General features: G+C 42.3%; 1 protein-coding gene across 2 annotated transcripts in view; it reads right to left on the bottom strand.

Moving 5' to 3' along the window:
• Nucleotides 1-16202, bottom strand: part of il34 (interleukin 34) — a 39909-nt gene that overhangs the window by 9271 nt on the left and 14436 nt on the right. For both annotated transcript variants that reach the window (XM_086208676.1, XM_086208677.1), the window contains exons 3-5: nucleotides 1802-1905; nucleotides 440-517; nucleotides 269-346 (exon numbers count right to left, since the gene is read on the bottom strand). In XM_086208676.1, the coding sequence (XP_086064802.1) occupies nucleotides 269-346; nucleotides 440-517; nucleotides 1802-1905 (260 nt within the window). The remainder of the gene's footprint in view (nucleotides 1-268; nucleotides 347-439; nucleotides 518-1801; nucleotides 1906-16202) is intronic.

Below are 16202 nucleotides of genomic sequence, written 5' to 3'. Positions count from 1 at the left end.
CAGATTTTGAAAAAAACACAAAAAAAACAAAAAAAACATGAGGCTTCATGAATTAAAAAAAAAGAAAGCTACCCAAAATTATATAATTTATAACATTTAAATTGTGAATATTATTTATGTTGACAAGGTCGTCTCAAAGATCCTGAGGCTGAATAAAACTCTTGTACCAGTGTACTGCTCTGTACTTGTTTCACAGCCCCGAATGAAAGAAAAAAAAAAAAACCTGAAATAAAACATTGTTTTAGCTGTAATTGCACAGTTGCCTCACCTTTTTTAACACTCCCTGGTTAACCTGGAACCACAGCTTTTGGAGAACCCACTTGTCTAACCCTTCCATATGTAAACTCTAACAGAGAAGACAGGAGAAGTGGAGAATGTTATTTGACCACAAAAAGAATCTGAGAATCAAGAAATCAAGAGAATTCATTCTGGTTTTTACCATTCTGCTGATGTTTGACAGTTTAAAAACTTCCCTTTGATGAACCTTGATGGTGTAGTTGATGGGGAAGTTGTGCTTCTGCAACACAAAGAATAACAAAAGAAATTAAAAAAAAAAAGAAATGTATGTTATAAATGATAAGCTGTGGCATTTGTTCATGTGTTTATTGTGGCATTTACTATCAAAACTCGTACATGTCAACAAAACATTTAGAAATCGCAAAAGAAAAAAACAACGGTTCAATGACACACAAGGCCGTCGTAAATATATGATGTCCTATGAAATATGAAGGTGATGCAAAAACACTGAGACGCTTGTCACTGAGTGTGGACATCCACAGGGGAACAGGAAGTTGGGGTTTGGATGCGTTGAGGTTTCCGTTCGCTGCTTGAGTGACGGTCAGGCAGGCGAAGTCACAAGCGAAGCAGAACACGATGAAAAAAAAAGCAATCTTGCTGCTCGTCAGCTTTGATGAAGATTTGTCAGCTCTTGAGTTTATCTGCATTCATCCAAGAAACGGCCGTGGCTCGACTCAACGCCAAGAGACCAATCAGATGATAATGAGGAAACGGATGAGGAAGTTCAGGTATCTTTCGACGCTGGAAGCCCCAAATACTCGCCTTGCCCCACCCCCCCCACTCCGAGGCCATTCACAGCCAGCGGGTTCAGAGATTAGAGGACACAAGCTGCTATTGTAGGAGAAATATTTCTATTGAGTTAGTTCTGGTCAATACAAACATTCATCTTATTTAGTCTTCAAAAAAAAAAGAAAAAGAAAGGACATACCAACATAGATTATCGGGATGTTGATATGATGTCACATTAGTGTCAAACTGCTACAGGAAATACCGTACAGCGTCGTAACTGTACTAACAATATCTGAGTAAACATGTCCTAATTACCAATTAATGACAATCAATGAGCGGCGTTAAACATATGTATGACAGATGGAGTGATTGCACTGGATCACATAATCAGTTCTGGACATTTATTACTGCTGGCCAATATTCCAATGAATCTATCCTAACAGAAAGCTGTACAATTGAAAACAGTTTGTAAAGTGAAATATGATGACCTCCTTTCCTTGCAAATTTAATTCTTATTGTTTATTTTGTGTCGGTCTTGGATGGGCAGGACATCACTAACTTAGCTAGAAGTGGACAGTTCCAAGACTGTATGACTATAGAGCACGTCAAGTAAAGTTGTCTCTTTAACATTCTTGTCTGAGGGCCAGGAGTGCTCTGCTTGATGACTATCCCTCCTCCGACCTTCCCAGCTGGTGCAGTCTTTAGGGCCGCTAACCTTCAACCTAAGGGGGAAGACTTCACTCACACACAGCTGTAAATGCAACATTGTTCTCACCATGTAGCGTCGCCTGTGGCTGAGGCTGTCGTTGATGGTCTTCAAGGGAGTGCACATGCTGGCTGGAGTTGGAGCCATCAGGACAGGCACTAGCAGAAACAGGCCTGTAATGACCAACAGAGGGTGAGATTAGCAGGGTTATGGTAAATGCCATACTGAGCAAACACGCTGTCTTTTTTAGGAGCCTTTTAACAGATGGTTACATAAAGAGAGTAGAATTACTTGAGTTATTTGGGCCAAACAGACTCAGGAAGTTTGTGCAGTCTTGTGAAACAGGAGTGTGTAGCGTAGCTCAGAGTGCTTGGGTGTGTGCTGTGGTGACACTGGTGTTATTTGTGCTCGATGTGGAGTTTTATTTACAATCACGTCCAGGCGAAACCAACCAGAATCTATCTGACTGGCTTGATTTATGTTAAGAAGATTGAGCTGACAAAGAGGTACCTTACCAAATGTTGTAATGACAGGAAATGTTTCACAATAGGAGGTTTCATTACCTTAGGTTAGGACTGTAGGAGGTGACAAGATATTCAAGCAGCTCAAGCTCTACTTGTAGTTTTTAGCTGAAATCTTTTCTATCAACCAAACCAAAGTTTGACTCAAGCAGCTGCACTAAATTCTGACAGCATAAACTGATGCAGCACGATATTTCTCAACAATGCTGGCGTCACTTTCTTCGATTTTTCTCCACCGCAGAGAGGACGTGAAGACACTCATAATGCGCCATCAAACACTCTGAACCAAAGATGTAGAATAAGTTCAGGTTTCATAAGATAAGATCGAAGATGATGCTGAAAGATGGTGCTGAAGAACATTGCTGCAAATGCGTTAACGCAAACTACAGCAGCACTGAAGTCCAGCTCAGAGTCTCTTCCCCTCACATGCAGGGTCACCGCGTGAGAGCGAGCAACACCTTCAGCGTCAAACATGACACATTATGTTCAGTTTTGTTTTTAACTTGATCTTTTCTTAAACAAAAAGACCCTTGAGATTAAAATCTCTTTTTTTTCCCGCCAGAGAGGCTAGCTAGAGCCAGCTAACATAACATAGAATTTATCAAAATGGAGCATGACAAAAACAGTGGAAACAAGTGCTTGTTTCTACCGAGACCCTCGATGGCAGAAGGTGGTCCAGGGGTGTTGTCAGCAAATGGCAGACTTGTTATTTACCACTTACTTTACTACAGAAGAGAAACATTATAGCAAGGCGACAAGAAGAGCAAAAGCTGATGACGTAGGTACATCAACTGGGTTTCTGTCCAACGCCAAGTCCGGTGTCCTCTTCAGGCCCATTAGAGAGTCGCGACCCTGAGCCTGTTTAGTCTCTCACTGGTAGAGTCAAGAAATCAGAATAGTTCAGCATACAAGAGAGTGTGGCATCTAACCGAATGCCAGAGCAGGATGATACTCTTTCCATCAAGCCCCCTCCCATGGTGTGAATGCTAACCTTCCCTACGATGTGAAAGCAGCTCTGGAGTGGATAATGAATTTGATTTTCTGAGCATTAGGGGCCAATTTTAGTCTGAACACTGAGGCCTGCTGCGGCTGATGGGCAGTCTGGGTCGCGACTACAGATATGAACTTATTTGAAAGAAGTTTGGATATCAGGTGGTTGTTGTTTTGTTGGGGTGGGGGCGGGGTGGGGGGGGCATAACCTTCCTTTCAGACTGGGGATTAAATTAATCTGGCGGTACAAATTAAAATATTAGGAATAGATTTATAAGATCAGCTTCTGTCTTGAAAAGATAAACATCCAACATTTTCTCAGATCAGCAGCTTTACAGAACAGGTTGTAAAAATTCAAAAAGGAGTCTCGATGAAAACCAGTCCAAGGCCGAGCACCGCTGCATGAGCCTCAACACACCAAGCTGACGCGAAATGTATCAAAATGCCTGAAATGGACCATGCAGTAAATTTAACTAGATCCAAAATGTATAAGTGTTGATATTTTCCACACAGGATTTTACGTAATAAATAATCTGTTCATAGGGAAGGCAGCGAATTCTGGGAGGTGAGTGGATGCAGCCCAGACTGAGGAAGAGAGAGAAGTTTTGCTTTATGATCATAAACTGGTCTAATCAACCATGTCATTATTTTAACAGATGTGTCCTGCCTGTCAGTAAAAATTACTGTGTTTGTACCTCAAATGACCACAAGTTAAACAGTTTACTGCCTATAATCAGCATTATCACGAGGAATCTCAGTTATGCAGGTCATCATACGGCTAAGTCAAAGGCAAATGGACTTACATGAGGGGCCGCAAGCCACAAATGACTTTATTTCGCTCTTCTTTTTTACTAACACTTCCCATTGACACACATAAGATCATTCTCTCAAGCACCTATATTTTCCTTTGACATACTTTAATCCTCACTCACACACACACACGCACATGCATTTTCCTCTCCACCTCCACTCCACCCAGAGTTTCAGGAGGTGATGAAATATTTCTTTGTACCCGCAACGGCTGGTTGCATTTTTTCCATCACGTCTAAGGCGAGTGTCTCTAAAGCCAGCTATAGGAAGGCTCTCCGTGATGCTGGTGCAGCCAATCAGTCATCATGGATCTAACTGGGCCTACGGAACCTCTGCCCCACCCTTCAGAAGACTCAACACCCTTTATCCCTTTACCATCAAAATTATCCTCCCCACCTACGACTCAATCCAGTTGACAACCACTGAGAATATTTCAGCTCACCTTAAATTTTACCTTACCGTGATGAAACCAGTCCTCATAAAGATGAATCCCACCCCAACCATGAGCTTTTTTATCCCTCCTTCATTAGGCAGGTGTTCCAGGAGTTTATCCTCCCTCTCCTGCAGGCTCTGGAAGGCCTACTTCCCCTGAGGCTACAACCCTGCTCAACTTTCTTCCTCGGTGATGAGCATTACCGCGATCATGACTGCACATCTTAGTGCTTTCGTTTTTGTGGTTCATACTCTGGAGAAGGTTAAAATAACACTGCAAGCAGGGAGCCTTGCAACATCGAGAATGTTGTGGAGTGTGTGTGTGTGTGTGTGTGTGTGTGTGTGTGTGTGTGTGTGTGTCTGCTCTCTTGAGTAAATATTTGTATTTTGCGTTAACAAGCTGACTTAAGTGTGCACTTTGGCACAAATTTAACTTCCTGTATCCACTGGGAGGCACCAGAGAGCACACACACTTGTTGTGCAGGTTTGCAGCATGTCACGTGAGTATTTCTGTCATTTCATGTAAATCTAATTCTGTTTGTTTCATCAGGCTTCCTGTAATGACTGGTATGACTTAAGGTGAGCTTACAGATGTCCTCACGCTGGGACGCTCATCGTAAGGGTGACGTTTGGAAAAGATCTGACAACTAACATGTCGCCATGGTAACCAAAGACTGTGTTCCTAAGGCTGTGGCTGACAACCCACAAGAGGCAGGACATGGTGGAGTAAAGAAAAGACTAATGTGACGGGCCCGTTCAACGCTCCTCCACAAAATTTGGTGAAAATTGGTGAAGGTGAATCTACACCAGATTTTGATGAAGTAGCTATAATTATTAAAACTCTTCCTCAAACTAAGATTTTTGTGGAAGCGCTGAGGTTTTTAGGTCAAGATTAGTCAGGACAGTTACCGCATTAAACAAAAGAAATGTTCTGAACTTGTCGTTAAATCCTAGAGCTGCATTTGACACTGCTGACCATCACATCACTCCCACGTTTAACTGGTATCAAAGGAGCCCCTCTACACCCCACCTAAGTCTGGCCTCCAGCTCTGCCATATGGCGTCTCAGAACTTTGACCTGCATGTGTCTTTGGTCAGACGAAGCAGGAAAGACCACACTACCCATTAGGATTAAAGATAAAAACAGGACATTCTCAAAAACTGGGCGCTTCTAATAAGAACTAAAGAGTTATTGTAGCTCCTGATCAAGTCTCTGAGGGCTCATCATTGGTCTAGAATGTCGCTACTGGGCTTCTAACAGTAACACACATCCTATAACACCCATAGCTTTGCTTTCGTGTCTCTGCATTGGTTCTTAATAAAATCCCAAAAAGATTTTAATACTCTTCCTGTCACCCACAAAACCCACCGTGGTCAGGAACCACCATATTTTAAAGAGCTCATAATAGTTTTTTACAGCGCTAGAACTCTTCTTTCCCAGACTTCAGGTGAACTTCCTGCTATCAGGCTCCTCTCTGGTAAAACCATCCTCCTGTTTGGTTCCATATGACGGACAGGTAAATCAACACTGGGCAGCATGTTAGTTTAAACTAAAAGATTCAACATCATTTGGATGGTAAATATGCCACTTTCCTTCGGTACTATGTAACTAGAGCTAACTAAAACAAACTACAGCTCTACAGCACGTGACTAAGCTACTTTCAAGAACTGCAGGTCAGCTCAGAAATCTCATCGACCCTCAAGAGCCCAGAGAAAATGATTTGGAGCTAAACATAAATAAAACTGACTTGACCTGTTGTTAACATGACCCCGCTGGAGGTGCTGTCAGTGAAAAATGTTTCCTGCCAGATCTGGGGTCTCCCAAAAGATTTTGGCCACCGTCATTTTCAGCAGAGCTAATATGTCTACTGTAATGAAATCGAAAAATGTTGACGTGACACCTATTTCTTAAAGCCCCTGTTCAACCACAAGAACTTTCCCCAGGAACTATAAACTTTAGAAGACCTACTTTTGAACCAACCACAGGAACCATGATCTAAATTTGCCTTACTTAAAACCAAAAGACTCTGACTATAGCAGGTAGTGCTTTTGAAGTTCAAGGAACTATGGGGGTGGGTACATTTCCACTGAACCTAGTCAAAGAAAGTCCCCAAACCTTGTAGGGACCATAAACTGAGTTATTTGCCTAATGTGCGCAGGTCAACCAAAGACTACGCGGACAAAATGAGCTAAGCGACCCTTCGTGGCTCCAGTAAAAATAGTTTCTGGGAATTGTCGGTCAAGATGGCTTTTTGTTGACTTTGTCATGAGATCTGGTGCTGGAGTGGGCTGATGCCATTAGGCCTCAGGTGATAACACAATACGAATTTCTAAACAAACCAAAAATATGTTCTAAAAAAATCGAACAGTGCAACAACAAACACGACTGACAAAGACTCAAAAGGGAAGATCACCTAACTTCAGAACTTTGGAGATATTTTGCCTATGATATGTTACAATCCATATAATTCAGACCTACCAGACTACCAATCTGATGTAACAGAGCAGCATGAATCTATGTCTGCCATAGTTTTACTACTGCAAGAAGACATCTGGATAATTGACTCAATCTAGTTACCAAGAGTGAGAGTGAGGAGGATGCTACAGTGGCGTTAAGATCTTACCAGAAACGTTTCCCACAGCTCTTAGAAAACTTAGTCATACTTCATTAGCTTCATAGCTTGATGAACATTTGGTCACCCCAGGTCAATTTCTTCTCCGTCTCTGGAACATCTTTGACCGACTGGGTCAGACTATTGGGAAAGTCTCACTCAGCCGCGGCGTCTCAATACAAGGGCACTTAAAAACTCAGAGGGGGGTGGGGGGTCTCTTGGGGGTGACTATAATTTGAGAAATGAGCGCAGCTCCCACCGTGGACAGAAGATCAGTTGTCTAATTAATTAAGATGGTTTGCTGGACCCTGCAGCTCGGTGAGTCAATGGTCTTTGTTCCCCTGATTCCACTTGTGTTTGTTAAAACGTCACAGTAAAAGAGCAATCGGTCAATCAAGCATCGGTGGCCTTAAACACGACACCAGAGCTTCTACTGGCACTGGACTTGAATTACACTGATGCCATGAGCACACACATTCCGAAACTGCAGCATCAGGAGAAAGTAGGGCCTCAGTGTGTTACTCAAGAGCACTTTGACACGATTTGCAAGAATGTTTATACACAATACTTACTTTATAGCTGCCTTCGTGCCAGCCATATCGCTGCAAAGCCTTCAGTGTATTTCATCAGATTTGAATGAAACATCCCTAACACCCTGACCCGTTGTCAAAGGTCACCTCACATGAATCCTGAAGAATTTTTTTTTTTTTTTTACACATTTTACACTCATTTATTACACACATCTACTGGGATTGGAGGATGACATGAAAAACGTTCCATCACCGAGGCATATGCAGTTTCTCCAGTTACTGGTGTAATCCCTCCAACCTTCTAATCAGCTGATCAATGATTCCATTATTCCAGTATAATCTGATTTCATCTTCTGTCAAAATCTCAAACCAAGCCTCCAGCGTTCATTGTCGCCTGTTGTTGGTGGCCTCCGATTGTTGGTCTGTTGTTTTGCTTGTCTATCAGCAGGATTAAAAACAACACAAACTGCATTTTCACCAAACGTGGTAGACGGCTCCAGGACGGGCCACAGGACAACCTACTCAAATTTGGGCAGATGAGTCGCAGCACACACTGGAAATTCCATTTATGGTTGGTTTTTTTTGTTGTTTTTTTTTTAACTTGGATAAAATCCTCCTAAGTGGTCGTCCAGATCCAGCACAAATTTGGTCAGAAACCCCTCAAGAACCTGGTAATAGGTCACTGGGAGGATTGGGAGTGTTGGTTAAACTGTTAACATCGGGAGGCAACAGATTTAAACTCTGAACAGGAAACTGCTTAACTTTTCAGTACTTTACACATTTGATGAGAGTCCTGACCTGAAAACATCAACTGCTCCGTCATGCTAGATGTGATCCGGTTTCACAGCAAACCATCTTCATTAATAAGACAACTGATCTTCTGTCCACGGTGGGAGCTGCTCTCATTTCTCAAATTATATCTAAAGTCGGAGCCAACCTACCTCCTTTGGAGTTTTTAAGCGTCCCTGTATTGAGACGCTGCACTCGCACAAAGGCTGAGAGAGACTTTCCCAATGGTCTGACCCAGTCGTTCAGAAGAAACTGACCTGGTCACCAAATGTTCATCAAGCACAAGTATGACTAAGTTTTATAGGAGATGTGGAAAACGTTACTGATAAGATCTTCACGCCACTGTAGCATCCTCCTCACTCTCACCCTTGGTAACTAGATTCACTAAATCAAGATTTCTTCTTACTGTAGTAAAACTATGGTAGGAATAGATTCATGCTGCTACAGTTATGACCGGGTCAAACCATTGGAAAATGTCACTCAAAATGCCCTCACCACCCCACACAACCCCCCCACCCCACACACACACGCACTGAATCTATAAACGCTGTGGGTGTTTACTGCCAGAGAACTTTTAACACACTCGGCGTGTACTTCCAGATCAAGGGAGACAACCCAGTCTAGCCTGGAGCTGTGCTGGTTCAGTCGATGCATTCACAAAAAAAAAAAGAAAAAAGGTAAAACTTCTCACACTCCAGCTGGAAGACAAAAAAAATTCAAAAGTTACATGAAAGGAAAGAAATGTTTTTATCTTCGAAGCACATTCAGGAAATTCTTTCACCACACTGAAGCAGAGTTTTACATGTGCGGGAAACACGTGCTTCACTTCACAACTCTGTGCTTTTGCGGATATGGAAGAGAGAGAAGTGAAGATAGCAGTAGAAGTCACGCTGAGCTCCCAGTGTGCACTCCAGCATCCAGTCAGTGCCAGCGTCACGTTTTGCTTAGTGACACTCATATTTTTGCATGTGACTGTTTGGGAACAAAACATATCCGAATCCTTGTTCTCGCCAACTTCACATTTCTATTTTTGAAGAATTAATTCAAAACTCTCCGTGACTGAGTTAAAGAAGGATGCCAGCAAACAAACAAAACAAACAAAAAAATACCCACGGAGAACATTCATTTCACTGTTACCCTTTTATTTCTAAGCGAACAAAATGCAACAAAAAAAAAGTGAACTACAGAAAATGATTTGGGAATGCACATAAATTATGTCAATAGCGGATAACAAGGCAAAAAGAGTTTGACGTATTTCTTCCTCATCAGGAACGGCGCAACTGTGGTTACATTTGATGGAAAAAATCCCAAGGATGCATACTTTACATGGCAGACATTAATTACACCCTATAACCTGTAACATGAGAGGGAAAATAAAACAGCCGCAGACTTTATACTCTTCGTCAGGTCTGTAAACAGTGAAACAATGTGTGGCCTTCTATGGTTTTTATTCAGTATCGAGCCCAAAACGGCACGGTTCGATTCTGTGTAGTAACGTCAGTGTGACATAAAGCCTTTGTTTATGCTGAGGTCACATGAAATGGTTGTTTATTAAGTTTTTACCCTCCTTGTTGATGTCCTCACATCACGTAAATCTTCCATGTTTGAAGAGGAGGAGGAACCTTTCCATCTGAACTCTTTTACAGGATAAGATCTTTAACCTCCCAGTAAATCATCGCCGTGTTTGAAATGTCACATCGGATGCAGTGACCTCGGACTGAACCCCTGCAATTTTTAAACTCAAGTTTTCTTTTTAAGGCTTTCGAATAACTTCCATTGTTGCATTACTTCTTTGCGACTCTACAATGCAGCAAAATCCAGCCACGTATTTTTAGCTTGATGCTAACGGAGCCTCATGGAAACAAAATCACAACCGTCCGAAAACAGAACCCACAAAAACACTGATTTCAGCTAAAAACAAACTACAGCCCCGCCCGACTCTGGTAACCATCTCAGCAGACCGGGTGCACCTGTTTTACACACAACATATTCTAAATAATTCTTCATTCTCTTGTAGTTTGTCTGTCCTCTGCCACGCGTCCAGTTAGCCAAACAGGCGAAACACCCAAAGGATTGGCATCCTCCCACCCACCCACGCACGCACCCCAGCCCCCAACCCCCAGCTATCAATGACAATAACTCTTTGTCAGAGGTCAGAGCACATTTCTGACCTTTTACACAGCACTGATCCCTGTTAAAAACCACCATCAGCAAGACTCGTTGATCTGTTCTGGTAGCTGCTCTTTTTTATTTGCTGCATGCTGCAATCAGAGAGCACGTAGTTACTTTCTATGTCAAATACAGCTGCGTATTCCTTTCTGTCCTTATGATTCAAGACCAGTTGATACACACATTTATTGCATCAGCCACTTTGATATGTGGGTGTCAGAAAGCCGTCTGCAGCTAAAACTGAGGAATCATTATAGTTTTTACGTCAGGACGTCAGGTCTCGTGTAGTGACTTGTTTCGGGACATCCAAAAGAAATTATTAAACTTTGGATGACCCTAAATGCAGCAGTGCACCTTTTCCCCAAATCTAATGATAATGAAGACATGGCTCTGGTTCCTCATGAGCTCACTGGGCATTGTTAGAATTAGTTTTTGGATTATGATGGATTGGTTTGTGAATACTGATCTCTCCATCAGATAATTCCCCTATGATAGAAGAATGAGAACCTCTGCGACCCTTTGATATCATCGTGAAAACAACTGAGCGGTAAAAACATCTTTTCCAACACACTATCAGTGCTTGCCCAAATTCATGTTCAGTATTAAAATAATTCCCTCAACATTCTGTTAACACGCTGCCTAATTGGTTTGGACTGAAGAGGGGCAAGCTTGATCTGACTCTCATAAGTGTGTGTTTGTGTGTGTGTGTGTGTGTGTGTGTGTGTGTGTGTGTGTGTGTGTGTGTGTTTAAAAGAGAGGTTGCCAATAATCTGCCGTCAATCTGAAGAGTTTCTTTTTCAGCACCATATGGAAGTCTTTCTGTTTAAAAAGAAAGTGAGAAAGTATAAACACGCTCAGCACAGTAAAATGAACGGTGTGTGAAAGATAAAGATGGAGGAACAAGCGGCTTGAATTCTAACAGCTGTGTTTTTCACATGTTTTAGTTCGGATGTATTTAAACCGCTTATAGAGATATCCCCATTGTTCATAGATTCCCAGTACAATAAAACTACAATTAGGACAAAAATGTCTATTCTGTCAGGAAGGAGGGGAGGAAACTAGACTCCAGACTAGACAGACAGCAACTGGAGTAATAACAGTTGCTTGTTTACAAACCAAAAGAAGTACAGGCACAGATTTATGGACAAATTAAACTGCCAAAGAACAACGAGGAGTCGAGCAAAAAGCAACCGCTTTTACAACAGGACGACTAAAGAGAACAGTTTGTCCAGCAAAGACTGACATGTGAAAGTGAATTAAAGAAGAAACTGAACTTATCACATTAACAAGAAACAGGCAGGAGAACACGAGGGCAGGGAAGGAGTTGATGGGGTGAGAAACAATAGGAACAAGGCTGACGATGACCAAGACTAACTAACTACGAGTCACAAACAAAGGGTGGGAAACAGACAAGATAAGATAAACCTTTATTCATACCTCAGTGGGGAAACTGGCAAAGACGGGAAGTGAAGCAAGATGAACATTTCAAAATGGACCGTCGGATCAAAAAATAAGGATAGAACAAACCAGACACCAAGGAAAACAAGGAACAACACTAAGATCAACTTGGATGAACTGAAAATCCAAACGGGACTGTGGCATCTTTGCACTCATCGAGTACATTCAACAGCCACAACGGTTTATACTTGGACAGAAAATGAGCTGCACACATCTCAGCTGCTCGTGTGACAAAAAGGTTTCATACAGCAGCTTGAACAGACCTGTCAAAATGTGTACGAAGGGTTCACGATGCTACAGTTTGAATGAGACCAGAGTCAGTGGGCGTCGTCAGGGAGAGCAGGCTGGGCTCTTGAGGCTTTCTTAAGAAAAATAGGACTTATTTTTATCAACACGTATATTTTTTTTCATTGTCTTCCGCTTATTCCTACATTAAGGGTCGTGGGGGGGCTGGAGCCTATCCCAGTGTCAACGAGCGAGAGGTGGGGTTCACCCTGGACAGGTTGCCAGTCCATCACAGGACCAACACATAGAGACAGACAACCATTCACACTCACAGTCACACCTACAGTCAATTTAGAGTATCAATCAGCCTCGTCCCCTCTTGATGTCTTTGGACTGTGGGAGGAAGCTGGAGTACCAGAGAGAACCCACACAGGAACAGGGAGAACATGCAGACTCACACAGAGAGATCCTGTGATTGAGGCAGGGCTGGAACCTTCTTGGTGTGAGGCGACAGTGCTGACCACTGCACCACCATGCAGCCCCTTTTTTTTTTCAGTGTTTCCACAATGACCCCTGATTGGAGTTTTTAAAATGTATTATTCATATATTGTTCATTAAGAAACCTTCCATTAAACGTGTTAATTTAAAGGCAACCTTTTGCTGGGGAAAAATTTCAACATTTTACAAGAATTTTGTGTGATGAAGGAGTTTGTCAGACACAAAAAACAGGCTGGAGACTCAGAGACGGCTCACGCTGGACGCTTCACTGGACGTCCACGACAGAGGTACAAGGTTCGCTGTGAGATGAGGTTGAGTCAGCTCCCCCACAACATCTGTGTCCGTATACTAGCAATGTTGGCACTACCAGTAACACCGAAGTAGAACATCCTGCACAGATGTGACCTTCAAGTTGTCTAGACCCAGCTACGCATCTAGACACCGCGAAGCGTCAGCTTTACTATCAGTAAGTGTCCTGACTGCAAATCTATGATAATGAAAGAAAGAAGAAGAAAGGCACCACAGTTTCACCCCTGACCCAGCTCAAGGCCCCGGGGTCAGGCCAGCTTTTTAACCTCTCAGACAAATTATGAGGCTGAGGCCCGAGAAAGTTCAGAGAATACCCGAATAAATTCCCTATTCCCTACAAACATTTACTGCGATTGAATCTAAGCCACAAGTATCGGTGATCAGCCTTCTTGACTTGCTAATAGTTGATATCTGCTTTGGAGACAATAATATTGATCGGTCCCCAATGAATAAGTTTGAAAGCAGCTGCTGTAGTTTTGTTGAATGATCAGCAAGAACAGAACTTGGAAATTTGAGCTCTGACAGAACATTTTAGTCAGGGTTAAATGGCTCCACAAGAGCAAAGAGTTTACTGTCAGCCAGGTTTGTTCCTCGTCTGTGTCGTGAGCTGAAGAGAGCCAAGACCTACGGCGTCTCCTTGTAAGAGGTCTGTCTCAGTATTGCTTGCGGATCAGGATCCGACATTGACACAGTGTTTATCTCCCAAATTTTAAGAAGAAAAGTGGCGTACAGCTGATACAACCAAATGATCCTCTGTGACTTGGCTGAAGAGAACTGTCAAGTCTTCTCCCAGACACCTAAAAGCAAGGCGTGTCAGTAGACAGTTTACACTCTACAGTTAAAGGCTTATTAGTGCCTCGGGGCCCATGCCAGTGCCAAAGAGGGGCAGATCCGGTGAGAGCTTGTCTCTGAAGACCTTCGGTGGGACTCACCTCTGCCTAAGCCCCAGGCCAACATTCCCTGACAGCGGAAACAGTGCCACACATTCCTCTTTGTTTCCAGAGCTAAAGTACAACCTCAACAGTTCCCTACATGATTCTGAGAAAGCAAAGTTCGGCTTGCCACTTGATTTATGAGCTTCTTTGTCAGTTGCGAAGGTCTAAGCTATTACCCAATCAGTTGTTCTTTTATTTTTAAAATCAAATTTTCAAGCACATTGTAGGGGGATGAGGAAGAAATCTCTAATAATACTTTGAAAAAAAAGAAAAAAAAAGACTGGATTTTTATTAACCTAAATCCTAACAACAAGCCAGCAGGTGTGGTTCAAGGTTTGTTTCAACTCTTTATTAATTCATGACTCCGTATTTCAGTCATACTGCAAGAACGCTGTATAAATACAAGAGGGGCAAAATACTGTCTCTGAAAATATCATGATACTTCCTCTTGCTCCACATTTTCAATACACTGGTATCCAATATCAGTCGTAGAAGTATGCTAGGACAATTAACAGATCCCCCCTCACTATTGTGACTCATTGATTCGACTCACGTGTGTGTGTGTGTGTGTGTGTGTGTGTATAACACTGATTCCTGACTTGATGCGATGTGAGTAGTTGAGCCAAGGTTCTTTCACTTATTTTCAGCAAACACATCCTACAGGAACACGCTTCACACATCTGTGTTAGTTGTTTAAACAAACACGCTGACCCTGGCTCGTTTTTTTCTGTGCGTTCTTTCTCCATCTCCTACCTATTTTCACATGTCAGCTCCATGTCCGGTCTGCAGTCAATAAGAGCAAAAATGAATTCATGAAATCGTGACAGCTCATTCACAAACGGGGTTCAACAACAGGGACGAGAAAGGAAACAAGCAGCGCATGAAATATACAGTCTCATGGTCGTTGTACTGAAATGTCACTTGCTGTGTGTCCGGACAATTGTTCATGCTGCATCTGCTCTTTTTTCAATAAATCAAATAATAAATGTTTGATTCCTGCTTTTTCCTTGTTTCTTCTTCAGTTAAACACATAACAGATGAACTGCTGATTAGTGCAAAAACACATTCCTGCGATGCTGTCGTCACGGTGTTTCCCGATAGCTGAGTTTCTTTGACTCCCATCCCAGCTGAAGCATTAACTCCACCCTTCAGTTCATTCATTCAATGACTGATGTGTTCTTGAAAATATAAATACAGAAAGAATAAAAGGATGCAGACAAACCGGAGTAACAACGCACAGGTCACCTGTCGGTTGCAACAATAACAATAAATTTGCAGAGACATTTTATTATCAATTATGTTACTTGTTGCTGTAACCTTTCATCATCTCAACTGCGCAGTCATTAAAGAATGTTGTCGTTGCTGTCACTGCATTTATCGAAACACAAAACAATGAAATACTAGACTTACTTTCAAAAATGTGCATGTTTACGCAGTCAGATGCAACTCAATCTAAATTTAAAGCACACCATGAGTGGGCATTTCCATATGACCAAAACAGAGCATTCCTGTGTAATGATAAAAACAGCCCGGCTACACTGACCCCGTCAGTTCTCAGGTTCTCTGGGTTTATACATCTGTCTTCACCATCTCGACAGAAGGTCGCGCCTCGCATAGTTGTTTTAGGAAAACTTGAACCTCCTACACATTATGTCATCATTCAATTGTATCCTGAAATGACAATATGGGAAATCTTGAGAATAAAAGCATAAATAAACTAGAAAGCTCTCATCTGCCAAGGAGGAGAGATACCACGGACAGCTAAATCCTGCCAATGAGAGTCTGCTGTATCAGCAATTTGAACCAGATGGCCTCCAAAAGTTAATCGCTTCAAATAATTCCAGCAAATCTCATCAAAATGCATCGATTCATTTCAGAGATATCCTGCTAAACGCAAATTAACCAACCAACTAATAACATAACTGATAAATAACTGAAGCAACAACTCAGATCGAAGTTATTTTATACTTTTTGAAAGAAGACAGTGAGGAGGCCTTTCTGACACTCATTGCGCTGGTCGTGGGCCCAGCCCTCACTCTGCAGACTGAGAGCAGCAGCTGGTCTGCAGCTCTGAGGACACAACAGGGGGTTTATAGTCTAAAAGGGTCAATAACGTTGGGCGGGTTGCAGCTGCCCAGATATCTATCCCCTTCTCTCTTATCAGACAGAGAGCTATCTAGCAATATAATCCTA

The sequence above is a fragment of the Aulostomus chinensis genome, chromosome 7, assembly GCF_037954235.1.
Source record: "Aulostomus chinensis isolate RoL2024-O1b breed Wild chromosome 7, RoL_Achi_v1.0, whole genome shotgun sequence".
Lineage (NCBI taxonomy): Eukaryota > Metazoa > Chordata > Actinopteri > Syngnathiformes > Aulostomidae > Aulostomus > Aulostomus chinensis.
This window is presented reverse-complemented; position numbering and strand designations above follow the sequence as displayed.